This window comes from Rhinatrema bivittatum, chromosome 1 (genome assembly GCF_901001135.1).
Source record: "Rhinatrema bivittatum chromosome 1, aRhiBiv1.1, whole genome shotgun sequence".
In the NCBI taxonomy this organism is placed as follows: domain Eukaryota; kingdom Metazoa; phylum Chordata; class Amphibia; order Gymnophiona; family Rhinatrematidae; genus Rhinatrema; species Rhinatrema bivittatum.
In genome coordinates, this window is record NC_042615.1 from 644,911,653 (window position 1) to 644,927,859 (window position 16,207).

At 43.5% G+C, this 16,207-nt stretch overlaps 1 protein-coding gene across 4 annotated transcripts in view; it reads right to left on the minus strand.

Annotated features, from left to right (window-relative positions):
• Positions 1–239: 239 nt before the first annotated feature.
• LOC115073851 (chromodomain-helicase-DNA-binding protein 1-like) overlaps positions 240–16,207 on the minus strand; it is a 346,258-nt gene continuing 330,290 nt past the window's right edge. For 3 of the 4 annotated variants that reach the window (XM_029572754.1, XM_029572763.1, XM_029572744.1), the window contains one exon: positions 1,308–1,668. In XM_029572754.1, the coding sequence (XP_029428614.1) occupies positions 1,308–1,668 (361 nt within the window). Of the gene's footprint in view, positions 1,669–16,207 lie in introns of all 4 variants that reach the window. The other variant, XM_029572735.1, reaches the window with a different exon arrangement.

The following is a 16,207-nucleotide window of genomic DNA, read 5'->3' on the forward strand; positions in this document are numbered from 1 at the left end:
CCTAGAGTACCACTTGAAGTTACTTCCAATCATAGCTTTTTGCAAATTTGTTTTATTCAGTTATGCAAAACAAAACTTGAATATTTAAATATGATAAAGAACTCTTGTACCTACATGTCTTTAAAGCATCAACTATTTAAGTTATGGTGGGAAATTTATAGAAATTACTAAATGTACATATTTTTAGAAGTGTGACTGGAACAAAGCCTACACCAAAAAGTAGCAGAAAATTACAAGAGTCCACTTATTCTTCTTTTTATTAAATTTAATTTCTCATATATAGAAGAAATCTATATACATCCAGTGTAATTTGTAAAATTTATAAATTGTCAATCTGAAATGTAACTGGCTGCATAGCACAGACATTATTGCTCACATTGATAAAAGGGAAAACAAATGGATTTACACAAAATCTTGACTGATTTGGATAATGAACATATTTAAAAAAAAAGATATTAATATCTAATCAAATATCCCATAAAACAACAGAGCAGTAAAGGACCACACTAATAGATTAAAGTGTTCCCTTTCCCCATTTGTACATTCTGAACAATGATTTCACCAAGATAACTGAATTAAAATAAAGAGTAATACATGGGTTTGAGTGCTCATATTAGTGACAGGAAAGCCTGAGTTCAAGGGGGAAAGGAACTGTGAAAAAACAGAAGCCTGAGAAAGGAAGAAAGCTCATTTAATTAATTTACAACAATTTACAGCAGTTTATTTGTAAAAAGGCATTACAGTTGATTGAACAGGGACACTCCTGGCTATCTTACAGTTGTAGGTACAGGATTTAAATATTCAAGCTTGTGATGAGAAGCGGCAAGGTGGTCGCTGTGTACAATGTAAACAAGTAGTTTTGGAAAGTGAACAAGGTCCTTGAGAGCTCTCTTCAAAAGATAAAAACCTCTTCAGTCCTTTCTGAAACATGATCACAGGCCAGTGTGTAAAGTTTCTTTACAAACACTATACAAACCAAGTTCAGCTTAAAGACCATTCTGGCATGAAAAGTTCAATATAAGATCTAGTCTGAATGGGGCAGTGTTGAGGTCTCTGTAATAGTAAACATCTTCCATTTCTTTTTATTTAAAAAAAAATGCCACAATATTTGCAGCACAGTGCAGCATAAACCTTAAATACAAAAATAATTTTCTCTTTGCTGGAACAACAGATCTTCCACCCTGGAAAGAAGCAACAATACTGCTGATAGCAGATCCAGTCCTTATCTTTCAAGTCCTGTAAGGCAATTACTGTGTTAGTTTAGTGAATATGGCTACAGAAATGTCCAGATGGAACATCAGTCTTTGTTATGTTTTACGGCTGTTCCATATATGCTCTGGTGTACTTTTGTGATCAGATGAGCATTCAAATGGAGATCTGTGTCCTAAAGGAGATCTGGAGTCATAAGCAGACCTCTGCTCCAGAGGTGACCTGGGGCCACTGCCGGAAGCTCTGTGGTCCAACTGCCAGTCTGAATGGTATCCATAATCTCTAGATTTCTGAATGCTGTACTCCAAGCTGAAACGGTGGTCTGAGTTCAGTCGGTCGTCTGAATGGGAGCGGGGGTCTCTATGAGACCTACTGTCTTTTATGCTTTCTTCCAGATTGGACCTGTGATCTCTACTCCTGTAGTCATCAAATTTCCTCTGTTTCCCATCACTGTAATGTCTGACAAAAGAATAAGATTACATAGATTGCAATAAAAGAAAGAAAGAAAAGAAAGGATGTTAGAGAACAGCATGCAACAGTGCTCCATAATCACTTCAGAACTAGGTGTGTTCTGTACTTTGCCCAAGAATCAACAATGTCCCTGGAGCTGCACAAAAGCAGTTAGTGCAGCCAGAAGTGTAGGCAGTGCCATCATAAAATCACTGATTAAAGTCAGGATATAAAACAGCAAAAAGTATCTCATTGGAGATCAACGTTGTAAAGTGGACTCTTCTCACATGGTCTAAATGTTATCTTCAGCTTCATGAAATATTAAGAAAATTTCACTTTCACTCTTAAAGAGGCAAAACACACTTTCTCCAAGAACAGCCACTGCATAGTGAACTTCAGCAATTATAGTAAATTAAATAGGATAAAAAGATCTGAATTACTGATTTCTAAGTTTAGTATTTATAATTTCAAAATATCACATTCCTTGCACGAGCACAAGTAAAAGTATTAGAAAATGTCTTAGCGGCCATCTGTCCACAAACCACAATAATATTACAATACTAATATAAAAACATAAAAGCCACTACAGTTAAGGCATGCTAGTTCTTAACTAAGAGGCTCATATTGCAAGCCAGCCAGTGACTGAATATGGATCTCTAACAGTAAATATTGTAAATGCCCAAATAATATCACAAGTGATGTCTGCAATAAAGAACAATGCTAAGTAATCCACTACATGAAAGAAATCTTTCCGCATCATGAATGTACAATAGTTCCCCTCCCAGAGTTTGGAATTAAGAAATAAAGTCGATAGGAAATGAAGGGAGGATGTGATTTTTTCTTTAAACTTTATTGAAATAAAAAAAAAAAAAAAGACATGAAGCAAAAGCAAAAATATGGAACAATGTAGAAAACATAGTTCTAAGAGACCCTTAAAGGGGTCAGATCAATCTGTGCACAATACACAAACTAGTTACAGTAATTCCCCATGGTAAATAGAGGAAAACTATGAAAATGTGAATAGAAACAAATAGATATCATATGGCCTATGAAAAAAGTCTGAAAACTACTGTTTCCAGAACCCAAAAAAAGCAAAAAAAAAACAAACAAAAAAACAAATAAAACAAAAAAAAAGCATGTAAATTCATTGTGAAAGAGAAAAGAGAAAAAAATAATAACCGTATGTTGAGGGGCTAAAGAAACCCTAGAGGTTTGTTTTCCCCCTCCTTACCCATCATATCCGGAAAAAGGTTTCCAAATTTTCAAAATGTCCACACAAGAATCTCTGACTTGCTGTATCAAATACTCCATGGTGTAAATGTGCCACGGATTTTGGAACCACAATGAGGAGGAAGATTTGGAAGGGGAGCAGTATTGTAAAGCAATAAGAAACCTCGCTGCAACTAACATATGTATAAGAATACAAGTAGTTGCCATACTGGGTCAGACCGAGGATCCATCAAGCCCAGCATCTGTTTCCAACAGTGGCCAATCCAGGTTCCAATTACCTGGCAATACCCAAACATTTAATAGAGCCAATGCTACTTATGCCAGTAATAGCAGTGGCTGTTCCCTAAGTCAACTTGATTAATAGCAGTTTATGAACTTCTCCTCCAGGAACTTATTCAAACCTTTTTTTTTTTAAACCCAACTACACTAAATGCCCTAACACATCCTCTGGCAACTAATTTCAGAGCTTAACTGTGTGTTGAGTGAAAAAGAATCATCTCCAATTTGTTTTAAATAATGTTACTTGTTAACTTCATGGAATGCCCCCTAGTCCTATTTTGTAATGGGCCGATGGAGCGCACTGTTAGCTGGCATTTGGAAGCGCTAACTTTACCCCTTATTCAGTAAGGGGTAATAACGCGTCCAAAACACACGTCCAACCCCCCCCCCCCCCCCCCCGAACTTAATAGCGCCCGCAACATGCAAATGCGTGTTGATGGCCCTATTAGGTATTCCCGCTCGATTCAGAAAGCAAAATGTGCAGCCAAGCCGCACATTTTGCTTTCAGAAATTAGCGCCTACCCAAAACTGCTTTTCTGTGCACCCTCTGACTTAATATCATGGCGATATTAAGTCGGAGGTCCCGAAAGTTTAGAAAAGTAAAAAATAAAAAAAAAATTTAAATGGGCCCGCGGCTGGCGAGTCGAAAACCGGACGCTCAATTTTGCTGGCGTCCGGTTTCCATACCCGTGGCTGTCAGCGGGCTTGAGAACCAACGCCGGCAAAATTAAGCATCGGCTGTCAAACCCGCTGACAGCTGCCGCTTCCGTCAAAAAAGAGGCGCAAGGGACGCGGTAGTGTCCCTAGCACCTCTTTTTACCGCCGGGCCTAATTTAAATAAATTAAAATACTGTATCGCGTGCAAAGAAGTGTGGCCTGTGCGCACACTGGGAGAGTGGGAGATTTTACTGTATCGGCCCATAAGAGAGTAAATAACCAATTCACATTTACCTGTTCTAGGCTTCTCATAATTTTATAGACTTCTATCATATCCCCCATCAGCTGAATCTTCTGCAAGCTGAACAGCCCTAACCTCTTTAGCTTTTCCTCATAGGGAGCTATTCCATCCCCTTTATCATTTTGATCACTCTTCTTTGTACCATGTTCAGTGTAATTATATTTTTTTTGAGATGTAGTGACCAGAACTGCAAGGTGCAGACTCTTCATGAAGTGATACAGAGGAATTATGACATTCTCTGTTTTATTCACCATTCCCTTCCTAATAAGTCCTGACATTGTTTGCTTTTTTTGACCGCCACAGCACACTGAGCTGACGATATCAATGCATTATCCACTGTGGCGCCTAGATCTTTCACCTGGATAGTAACTCCTAATATGGAACCTAATATTATGTAACTACAGCATGGGTTATTTTTTCCTATATGCATCACTTTGTACTTGTCCACATTCTGTTTCATCTGCCATTTGGATACTCAAACTTCCAGTCTTGCAAGGTCCTCCTGCAATTTATCACAATCTGCTTGTGATTTAATTACTCTGAATAATTTGTGTCATCTGCAAATCTGATCACCTCACTCATTGCATCCCATTCCAGATCATTTATAAATATATTGAAAAGCACCAGTCCAAGTACAGATCCCTGAGGCACTGTTGCATCCGACACACCTCTTTTTTCCCTTTCTCCGATGGCTGCATCCGGTGCTGAGTGCCGAAACCCTTGACGTCTCCAACTCAGCATGGGCGTCCCCATCCGCCATGCTCCTTCCCGTGGCCTCCTAGGGCGCACGCACGCACGCTGCCTACGCTTATCTACACATCATGGCGGGAACCTCGGGGGCGTCCCCACCACATGACGTCAATACCTCCGGGTATTTAAGCCTCCACTCCGTTTCCAACAAATGAGTTAGCAAGGACTTCGGTTTAGCTACTCTGACTGCTTCTAAGCTGCACCTCGCTACCCTCCGGGGTATCTCGCTCCTGAAGAAGCTCTGGGCACCCGCTCCTCGGGGGGTCTTTCGCTTCCAACTACCCTTCGGGGTTTCAACCAACTAGACAACTGCTCCTCGGGGATCTCTCTTCTCTTTCAGGATTCTGCGCTCCCAGGTACTCACTCCTCGAGGGCCTACCAGCTCAGAGTATCCAACTCTACGGATCTCGGGTCCGCCTTCACCATCACCAGGAGGATTCCTGCACTACTCTTCAGTGAGTACCTTTATGATCCAGCTCTCCACTTCCACCCACCAGGTTTGGCTTATCCCGCTCAGCGGAACACTACCAACCTTGTACATTTGGGTGAGACTTCTACATCTGAGACTGTCTGAGCATATTGGCACTTTGCTGGACTTCAGTGCCATTCCTTCCTGTATAATTACCATCTATCTAGAGCAGTACAATAAAGCTTTCCATCTCCAGTGTCTGCTCTCTGAGTCTAGCCTATGGAAATAGATTAAAAAACAAAAAATAAAATGGAAAATTTAGATCAAAAAACAAAAACAACTAGAAAACCTTAACATAAGGCACGTAATAATCACATTGTGAGGGGCTTTTGGGTTGTCAGATGGGAAAAACTATTCTGGATAAGCTCGTTTAGATCTATTCTGGATAAGCTCGTTTAAATAACCAGGTTTTTAGATACTTTTTAAATTTAATCGTGCATGGTTCAAGACACAGGTTGGGAGGCAGGGAGTTCCAGAGGGCGGGACCAGCAATTGAGAAAGCACGGTCGTGTGTGGAGGAAAGATGGGCTATTTTCAGTGAGGGTACAAGTAGGGTGCCTTTGTTTGCAGTTCTGGTGGGTCGGGTGGAGTAGGGAGCGTTGAAAGGAATGTCTAACCATTTGGAGTTGTGGGCATGACTAGATCTGTGTACTATGGTCAATGTCTTGTAGTGAATGCGGGAGGGGATGGGGAGCCAATGGAGGTTTCTAAGGATGGGGGTGATATGTTCATGTTTACGGGTATTTGCGATAAGTCTTGCTGTGGCGTTTTGTAGCATTTGTAGAGGTTTTATTGTAGAGTAGGGGATCCCTAGGAAGAGTGCATTACAGTAGTCCAGTTTGGGAAGTATGGTGGCTTGGATCACTGTATGAAAGTCTTGGTTGTATAGTAGTGGTCTGAGATTTTTAAGTACATTGAGTTTGAAGAAACCTGCTTTGAGAATGGAGTTTACGTAGTTTTTCATGTTTAGTTGATGATCAGGGAGAACTCCTAGGTCCCTTACAGAAGGTTGTGCTGTGGGAGGGTTGAGTTTCGGATCGATAGTTAGAGGGGTGGGGGGAGGCCTGGGAGGAGATAACCAGGAGTTCAGTTTTATTTGTATTGGGAGCAAGATGGAGGTTGGTGAGCAGGGAGTTGATGGCCGTAAGGCAGCTTTCCCAGTGCTTTAAGGCGTCAGAGATGGAGTTGTGGATGGGGATGATGATCTGGACATCATCAGCGTAGAGATAGAATTTTAGTTTAAGATCGGTGAGAAGTTGGCAGAGTGGGGTGATGTAGACATTAAAGAGGGTGGATGAAAGTGATGAACCTTGTGGGACTCCTTGATGCAAGGAGTGGGGGGTGGATGTGGTGTTGCCAATTTTAACAACTTTTTAATCTATATTTCCATACTGCATCTTGTTACCCCCCTCCCAGTTGTCAACTCCCGGTTAATATGTATTTTCCAAGCTTAAATGTTCGAATGTAAACCGGTATGATGTCCCTCACTAATACCGGTATATATAAGTCTTTAAATAAATAAATAAATAAATAGCCTATCGCTGTAGTTCCCCACGGGGCCCCTCCCTGTGGGAGGAGTCATCACCAATGCGACTAAGAGTCCACACTATGCCACAAATCCAACAGGCACTCCACTGTTTACCTTTTTCCAGTGAGAAAACTGACCATTTAATCCTACTCTCTCTTTCCTGTCTTTTAAACAGTTTTCAACCCATTAAGACACTGCCTTCTATCCCATGACTTTTAAGTTTTCTTAGAAGACTCTCATGAGGGACTTTGTCAAATGCCTTCTGAAAATACAAATACACCACATCTACTGGTTGAAATGTATCCACATGTTTATTCACCCCTTCAAGGAGGGATGTTTAACACCACCAACAGTATAAGTCTTAATCTTACAACCAAGTAATATCAAGCAGGATCAGAGGGGAGCTTCACTTTAGTAATTTGATATAGCCAAGAGAGTTTTTCAGAGCAAAAGAAGATGATGGGACAGTCCACCAAACATAGAATAAAATACCTTGCTTTCCACAAACTCTCCAGCAAAGAGGTTCTTTTTATAGCTCATTTTAAACAACCTCACCGGCATAAGGTACAACCTATAAACGTTTTAAACCTGCTCGTCTGAGTAGAAACACAGATTAAGCTCCCTTTATTCATCCTGAAAAAAATATATATCCCCATTCTTCCTCACTGATATGGAAACCTAGATTCCTTTACCAAATACTCATCATGGTATGTAATGAGTGTGAATATCTATCCATCAACAGCCTATAAATGATAGATATCAAGATTTTATCAGAGGTATTCAAAACCAACTTTTCAAATTCTTGTTAAACTCTCTTTCCATAGAAATCCAATGCTTGTCTGGAAAGCTGATCATTCAGAACACAACACTTTTCAGTAAAGTCGCTCAGAAATAGACCTTGAAATCAGGGAGTCCCAACTCATTCTTACACTTAAGACCTACTAAAATCTGAGACCACATTCTAGATTTCTGGCCATGCCAATTTAAATAAGAAATCAATTTTTGAAGTTTCTTAAAAATACTGATTGGGACCTGAATGGGTAGTTTATGAAATAAAAATAACAAAGAAGGAAGACTGTTTATTTTAATAGAGCTATTCTTTCAAACCATGAATCCTGCCTTACTTTCCCCAACAGAGTTAAGTAATTCAGTTCATACAGCTTATCTAATTTATGTGGGATCACTACACCCAGATATGTAATGGGTTTTCTGATCCACATTAAAGGATATAACACCTACAAATATTTTTTTTATTCCTGGACAGGTCCAAATTTCTAAAGTCTTTTTTTTTTTTTAGCTTCATTCACCTTGTGGCCTGAATATATTAAGCACCTCCAGCACAACTTTCAAATTTTGAGTAGAGTTCAAAATATAAAATAGCACATCATCCACAAGCAATGCAATATAGTTATCTACCATCAACTCCAACAGTCAACGAAACCCAGGGTGCTGTGTCTGACCAATGCTGCAAAAGCTTCAATAGCCAGGGCAAATAGAAGTGGCAAAAGGGGAAAGCCCTGTCTAGTACCTTTTTTTTTTTTTTTTTTAAAGAGGGATACTCTTGGACAGCATACCATTTACCTTGATCTGAGCCAAAGGATTCTTATAAAGGCACTAGACCCATTTAAAAGAATTCCTCCAAAGCCAAACTTAATAAGAGCAGCATACAAATAGGGCTGCTCATCCTATCAAACGCTTTTTTCTGCATCTAAGGAAATCAATAGAGACTCCTCCTATCTACTTCTAGCATGATATATCACGTTAAAGGCCTTCTTAACATTATCTGTTTCTTGCCTCCCTTTTATAAAACTGGTTGGTCTCTATTAACAAGCTCCTCCATACATGCTAATATCTTAACCGATATCTTATCTTATCAGTTTAAAAGTGAGATTGGTCATTAACAGCTACAGTTTACTGGGTCTTTACCTGCCTTATGAATCACAAAAATAGAGGATGAGATAGATGATCTTGTCAGCGATTTCCCCCACACCCTGTTATACAATGCCACCAATCTAGGAGCAAGAGAATCCCAAAAAGCCTTATAAAATAGAAGTGAAAAACCTTCACCTGGACTCTTACCCTCCTTTAATGCTCCAATCACATTCTTAACTTCCTGCCAAATCATCTCGTAATCCTGGAAGAGACAAGCTGTCCAAAAAAGAAGAAATCTCCTCCCTCACTAGCATACAACTCTAAAGAATATATGATGATATAATATTCTCTAAACCAGTGGTTCTCAACCTTTTTTTGGCCGGGACACACCTGACAGATGGTTCTCACATGCGTGACACTGAACATGTGACCATCATGGGGCTAAATGTAAACATGCACTCTGCATCCACAGGAATCCCCTCAACCCCCTGCAATGAGTGCAGAGCAGATCTAGGGCATTACCCTGTACAACTCGCCATACAAAAAAAGATATTCTGGTTCTGATGACATCCCAGTAAAAGCAAAACAAACTCCTTTTACTACCAAGCAAAATAGCCTTCCTTATGAAAAGACAGTAATTTACCACTAATGCATATCCTATTGAGAAAACACAATAAATAAGATTGATACAAATCCCTAAATGCTAGTTAAATACCTCACCTCGGTCACACACCCTTCACCAAGTAGAGAAAAACCACAAATTATAAATATGGAGACAGAAACTGGAATGGAAAACCAGAAAAGCCACTCTGCATGCAGTGCGAACCTGGAGAAATGGAAAGAGAAAGCAAATGTTGCTTACCTTTAACAGGTGTTCTCACAGGACAGCAGGATGTTAGTCCTCACATATGGGTGACATCATAGGATGGAGCCCAATCACAGAACACTTTTGTCAAAGTTCTAGAACTTTGACTGGCCTCTACTGGGTATGCCCAGCATGGCACTAACCCTGCAGCCAGCAGGGGTCTCTCTTCAGTCTTATGTAAAAGCTACAAGCAGTGCCGAAAAAGAAAATAATAAAACGAACCCAATACCACAGGGTGGTGAGCGGGTTTTGTGAGGACTAACATCCTGCTGTCCTGTGAGAACACCTGTTACAGGTAAGCAACATTTGCTTTCTCACAGGACAAGCAGGATGGTAGTCCTCACATATGGGTGAGTACCGAGCTGAGGATGTCCGAACATGCACCAAATGTAGCCAAAGGCATGCAAACAGGCACAACAAGTGGGGTGGAATTTGGTAGAGGGCATCCTGAACCCCTGCGGGCAGGCGGAAGGGTGTTGGTACGTCACGTCGTAAATAGGTTACGCAAGACAGACTGGCCGAAGATGGAATCTTGTCTTCCGGCTTTGTCTAAGCAATAGTGGTCTGTAAAAGTATGGAGAGAACTCCAAGTGGCAGCCCTGCAAATGTCAGGAAGCGGCACCGATCGTAGGTGTGCTACTGAAGTCGCCATGGCCCTCACAGAGTGTGCTTTAACACGATCTTGGAGTGGAATGCCCGCTTGCTGATAGCAAAAGGATATGCAGTCCGCTAGCCAGGAGGAGAGAGTCTGCTTACCCACAGGCTGCCCCAATTTGTTAGAATGGAAAGACACAAATAACTGAGTGCTCTTCCTGTGGACAGCAGTACGATCTAGGTAGAACACTAGAGCTCGTTTGCAGTCAAGGGTATGCAGAGCCTGCTCACCTAGATTGGAATGGGGCCTGGGAAAGAAGGTAGATAGTATAATGGATTGATTGAGATGAAACTCTGATACTACCTTAGGTAAGAATTTAGGTCTTGCAGAAGTTTAGTGTAAGGCGGATAGGTAACTAGGGCCTGCAACTCACTAATTCTGCGAGCCAAAGTGATTGCCAGAAGGAAAATCACTTTCCATGTGAGAAAGCGAAGTTCACAGGATTGGAGAGGCTCAAATGGTGGTTTCATGAGCCGACCCAAAACCAGGTTGAGGTCCCAAGAAGGGGCCAGAGGACACAGTGGAGGCTTGAGGTGAAGCAAGCCCTTCAAGAAGACCTGACTCTGACAAGTGCCAGAGATAGTCCAGAAACTTCGGGATGGGAAAGGTAAAAGGATCAAGGGCCTGAGAAAAGCACCATGATGTGAAACTGTTCCATTTGTAGGAATACGATTTTCTCGTGGAAGGCTTCCGTGAAGCAATCAAGACATGGGAGACTGGATCAGAAAGGTTAAGCGGCTGAAGGATTAACCTTTCAACATCCATGCTGTCAGGGACATGGCATGAAGATTGGGGTGGCGAAGACACCCGTCGTTTTGAGTTATTAGAAGCGGGTCTGTTCCCAGAGGAATGTGCCTGTGAATGGAAAGATCCTGAAGGATTGGAAACCACACTTGGCGGGGCCAGTGGGGTGCTATCAGGATCGTGGTTCCCCTGTCCTGACGTAACTTCACGAGAGTCTTCGAAAGAATTGGAAGTGGAGGGAATGTGTATAGGAGAGCAGTTGACCACAATAGGGAGAACGCGACTCTTGGTGGATAATGTTGGCTGCGAGTGAGAGAGCAGAAATTGTCTACTTTGCGATTCTGAGGTGACGCAAAGAGGTCTATATGAGGATGACCCCATTGTAGGAAGATGGAGTTCACCACTAAGGGGTTCAGAGACCACTCATGCAGTTGTAAGTTGCGACTCAACTTGCCTGCCAGCACGTTGTCCACTCCCGGCAAGTAGGTGGCCCTGAGTTACATTGAATGGGAGAGGGCCTCCGCCCATATCTGTGCAGCTTCCTGACACAGAAGGTAGGATCCCGTCCCTCCCTGCTTGTTGATGTACCACATGGCCACCTGGTTGTCCATCTGGATCAGGATGACTTGATTGGACAGGTGATCCTGAAATACTCTGAGAGCGTATCTTATTGCTCGAAGCTCCAGGAAATTTATTTGGTGTTTGGCTTCCTCTGGAGACCAGGAACCTTGTGTCTGGAGATCGACCACATGGGCTCCCCACCTGAAGTTGGAAGGATTGGTGGTTAGAGTTATTTGGTGGTTTGGCGTCTGAAAGGGCAAGCCCTGTAGAAGATTGATGTGGTTCGTCCACCAGGCGAGAGACAGACGAAGTGAGTCGGTGACATGGACAATGGTCGACAGGGGCTGAAGGGACTGTGTCCATTGCGACCTTAGAGTCCACTATATGACTCTCATGGCCAGACGGGCCATTGGTGTGACCTGAACTGAGGACACCATGTGTCCTAGGAGGATGAGAAAACGATGCGTAGTCGCCGAGTGTTGAGACTGCAGCTGTTATGCCAGAGACACGAGAGTGAGGGCTCGTTGTCGAGGCAGGAAAGCCTTTGCCTGTAAGGTGTCCAAGTCTGCCCCAATGAACGATAAGGTTTGAGATGGGACTAAGGAGGATTTGTCGTACTTGACGAAAAATCCGAGTGAAGCGAGAGTGTGTAAGGTGAGATGTAGGGAGGACAAAGCGGTTTGCTGAGTTGGAGCCCTGATTAACCAGTCGTCCAGATAGGAGTAGATGTGGACACCTTGAGTCCTGAGGAAGGCGGCAACTACGACGAGGCATTTTGTAAACACCCGCGGTGCAGATGCTAGGCCGAATGGAAGCACTCTGTATTGATAGTGCTTGTGGCCTACGAGGAATCTCAGGAATTTGCGATGAGATGGAGTTATCGTAATATATGTGTATGCGTCCTGAAGGTTGAGAGAGCAGAGCCAGTCTCTTCTTTGAAGAAGAGGAAGCAGGGAGCCCAAGGTTACCATCTTGAACTTTTCTCTCTGGAGGTACTTGTTGAGGTCTCGTAGATCCAAAATTGGAAGAACGCCTCCCGATCTTTTGGGGATTAGAAAGAACCGGGAATAGAATTTGAGGCGTTGCTGAGGCAATGGTACTGGTTCTATTACTCTGGACTGGAGTAGGAGGGACGCCTCCTGTTCCAGGAGCAATGAATGGTCGGATGTTCTCCACATCATTAGAGGTGGGGAATCCGACGGGATGGAGAGAAAGTTGAGATGATAGCCTAGAGCAATGATTGTTAGGACCCAGTGGTCCGAGATGATTGATTGCCATATGTTGTTGAAATGGCACAAGCGGCCTCCGGGACATCTGGTAATGGATCTGGATGCTCTCTATGTGAAAGTCAAAAACCAGAAGCAGGGCCCGGTTTGGGGGCTGTCTGTGGCTTTTGCTTTCGAGTTTGACGAGACTGTGATTTGAAGAATGGTCTCACAGAGCGGCATCTAGCTGCTGGCGGGTAGGACTTCTTTGGTCTATAAAAAGACTTTTTAAGAGTCCTTCCGGAAAGGCTGTTTAGAAGGATAATCCTAAGGGAACAGAGAGAGCTGTCAGAGTCTCATGATGGTCCTTTAGTTCAGCCACTGTCTTTTGAATCTGCTCGCCAAAAAGACTGTCTCCAATACAGGGGAGGTCGGACAACCGCTCTTGCACTACTGAACGAAGGTCTGAAGACTTAAGCCAAGCCCATCGTCTTGCTGAAATAGCTGCTGCAGACACTCTGGTTGCAGTGTCAAAGATGATATAACATGATCTAATCTCATGTTTGCCTGCCTCCAAACCCTTATTAAGTAGGGTGTGGAACTTATCTGGAAGTGATTGAGGCATGGAGATTGTCAGGTCTTGAAGTTGCTTAAAAATGACTATTATATTGGGTCATATATAGTTGGTAAGCAGCAATTCGGAGGATCAACATTGATCCTTGAAAGACTTGGCGACCAATGGGATCCAAAACTTTTGTTCCTTGCCAGGGGGGAAAGGACGTATGTGTTTTGGACCTTTTTGCTTTCTTTTGTGCAGATTCAACCACCACAGATTGGTGATCCAATTGAGGCTTTTGAAAACCTGGAGTTGACTGCACCAAGTAGGTAGAGTCACTTTTTCTGTGGACTGGTGCAATGGAGCCAAGATGTTCCCAGTTCTTTTTGAGAATGTCAAGAAGAATTTGATGGATGGGGATGGAGGTGATTTCCTTGGGCGCATCCAGGAATTGAAGCAACTCCATCATCTGATGTCTGTCTGTCCTGTTCCGTTAGTAACTGGAAGGGGACCAATTCAGACATGTCCTTCACAAGTTTATGAAAGAAAGGTCCTCTGGAGGAGAATGCTTTCTACCTTCAGTAGGTGAAGGTGGTGAAGGTAAATCATCGGTGTCTGTGAAGAATCATCGGTCCAGATATCATAAGGATCCACAATTGTGTCTCTAGGGACTATAGAGGGAAGGGGTAGTTGGATACCTGAAGGTCCCGGTTTAGGCTCCGAAGGCATCGAAGGAATAACCGGAGGCACCAATGAAGGCAATGAAGGCCCTGGCGCAGGCATCGAGGGCATCGGTGGAGGGCTCGATGGCGCCGATGGGGGCATTGATATCGATCTTGATGGCTGAGGCAGTACTCCCGGAGGGATGCAGAATGGTGTTTCTCCTCCCGATGATAAAGTCAACGGGGAGGGTACCGGAGCCATCGGTGACCCGGGATCCACCGGTGGAAAGGTTGCAATAAGCGCTTCCATCCTCGATAGCAGCAGTGCCAATGCTGCTTGAATTGGGTCGGTGCTCGGTTCCACTATCGGTACAGATATCGGTGCCAGGGGAACCTGGAGTCGATGCATTGCCTTGTCAATAGCCTCCTGAACCATCCGGTCCAGTTCTTCTCAGAGACCTGGAGCAAGCAACCCCGGCTCCAGAACAGAAGAAGGAAGCAGAGGCATAGCCAGAGGGACCACCATTAAAAGCAGAGTCAAGGCTCCTAACGCCCTGTCGGGTGAAGATTGCCTCGGTGACCCGGTCGCCGAAAAGGTCGGTGCCTTTTCTGGACGGGGTTTCTTCGGCGGTGGCTCAGATGATGGCGAGGTCGATGGCTTCGATGCCTCGATGGTCCGAGACTTTCGGTGCCGATGACGATGTTTCTCCTTACGATCCCCTCGGTCCTGAGGGGGAGAAGAGAGTGTCGAAGGCCGGGAAGTGATAGACGCTGGGCGGTCACCGGTCGGTGGACGATGCTGGCGCCGGTTCCGATGACGTCGATGCAATGGACGGAGTCGGGGTTTGAGCACGGAAGAGAAGTCCCATCTTCTCCATTCTGGCCTTGCGACCTTTTGGTGTCATTAGGGCACATTTGGTGCAGGTCAAGACATCGTGCTCTCGTCTAAGACACATTACACAGACTTTATGTGGGTCTGTAAGGGACATGGTACGAGTAAAGTCCGGACACCGACAGAACCCAGACGCCATGGCCATAGAAAAAAAACGAGCCGTGGTACGGTAGACGGCCAGTAGGCCGCGAGGGCCAAACTTGACGGTAATCGACGGAAAACGGGTAAAAACTTACCGGAGTACCACGGACTGAAAAAAGTTAATGGAGGGACCCCTGTGGGGCAATTTAACTTTAAATAATTCCGTGAGGAAAATTCCTGTCAGGAATACTTGCAGAGCTCCTTAACCGTGTGGCAACTGCTGCGCGGAAAAAAAAAGACTGAAGAGGGACCTCTGCTGGCTGCAGGGTTAGTGCCATGCTGGGCATGCCCAGTAGGGGCCAAAGTTCTAGAAACTTTGACAAAAGTGTTCCGTGATTGGACTCCATCCTATGATGTCACCCATATGTGAGGACTACCATCCTGCTTGTCCTGTGAGAACTATAGCACCTAACAGACTCTCAGGATTTGCAATAATGCACACAAACTAACTCGCACAAAGTTACACCTGTATTATGGAACACACTCAAACAGTAACAACCCTATCTAAGAAATACAACTATTAAACCAGGCCCTAAACACTAATACATTTCCTATTGGGAAAACAGAATAAGCTAAGCTGCTTTACAGCCCCACACAGAAATAATTGTAAAGCTATACTAAAAATGTTACAAAACAGCTGCTGAACAGAATCATATCCAATAATTAAAAACCCATAAAAATTATTAAAACATGTCCAAATATCAATAAAATATTTCAAAACAGCAGACATTGCATAATAGCCAATAATTAAAATGGCAGTCAATCAAGAAAAATAAATTTAAAAAGCCACCATTACTTACCCTCTCCAGCAACTCTCCTACTCCTTTCCCTTTCAGGCCAATAGCACTCACCAGAAGCAGCAAGGCTGCTGAAGCTCTGTCCTCACAGTCCTCTTCCTTATCGCTCACAACCAGTCACTCACACACACACCTCCAATTAGACCCCAGGACCAGTCTCGGTCTCTCTCATACCAGTCATCTTCCTGACCAGTCTCGCTCTCAATCACACTCATGGTCTCTTATATACAAGCTCTCGATCACACACAAATGCTCTCGCATCCATTCACACCAGGCTTTCATTCACACCTACACACACAAGCTCTCACCCAAGCACTCATTCACACCAGCTCTCACCCAGGCTTTCATTCACACCCACACACACAAGCTCTCACCGATGCATCC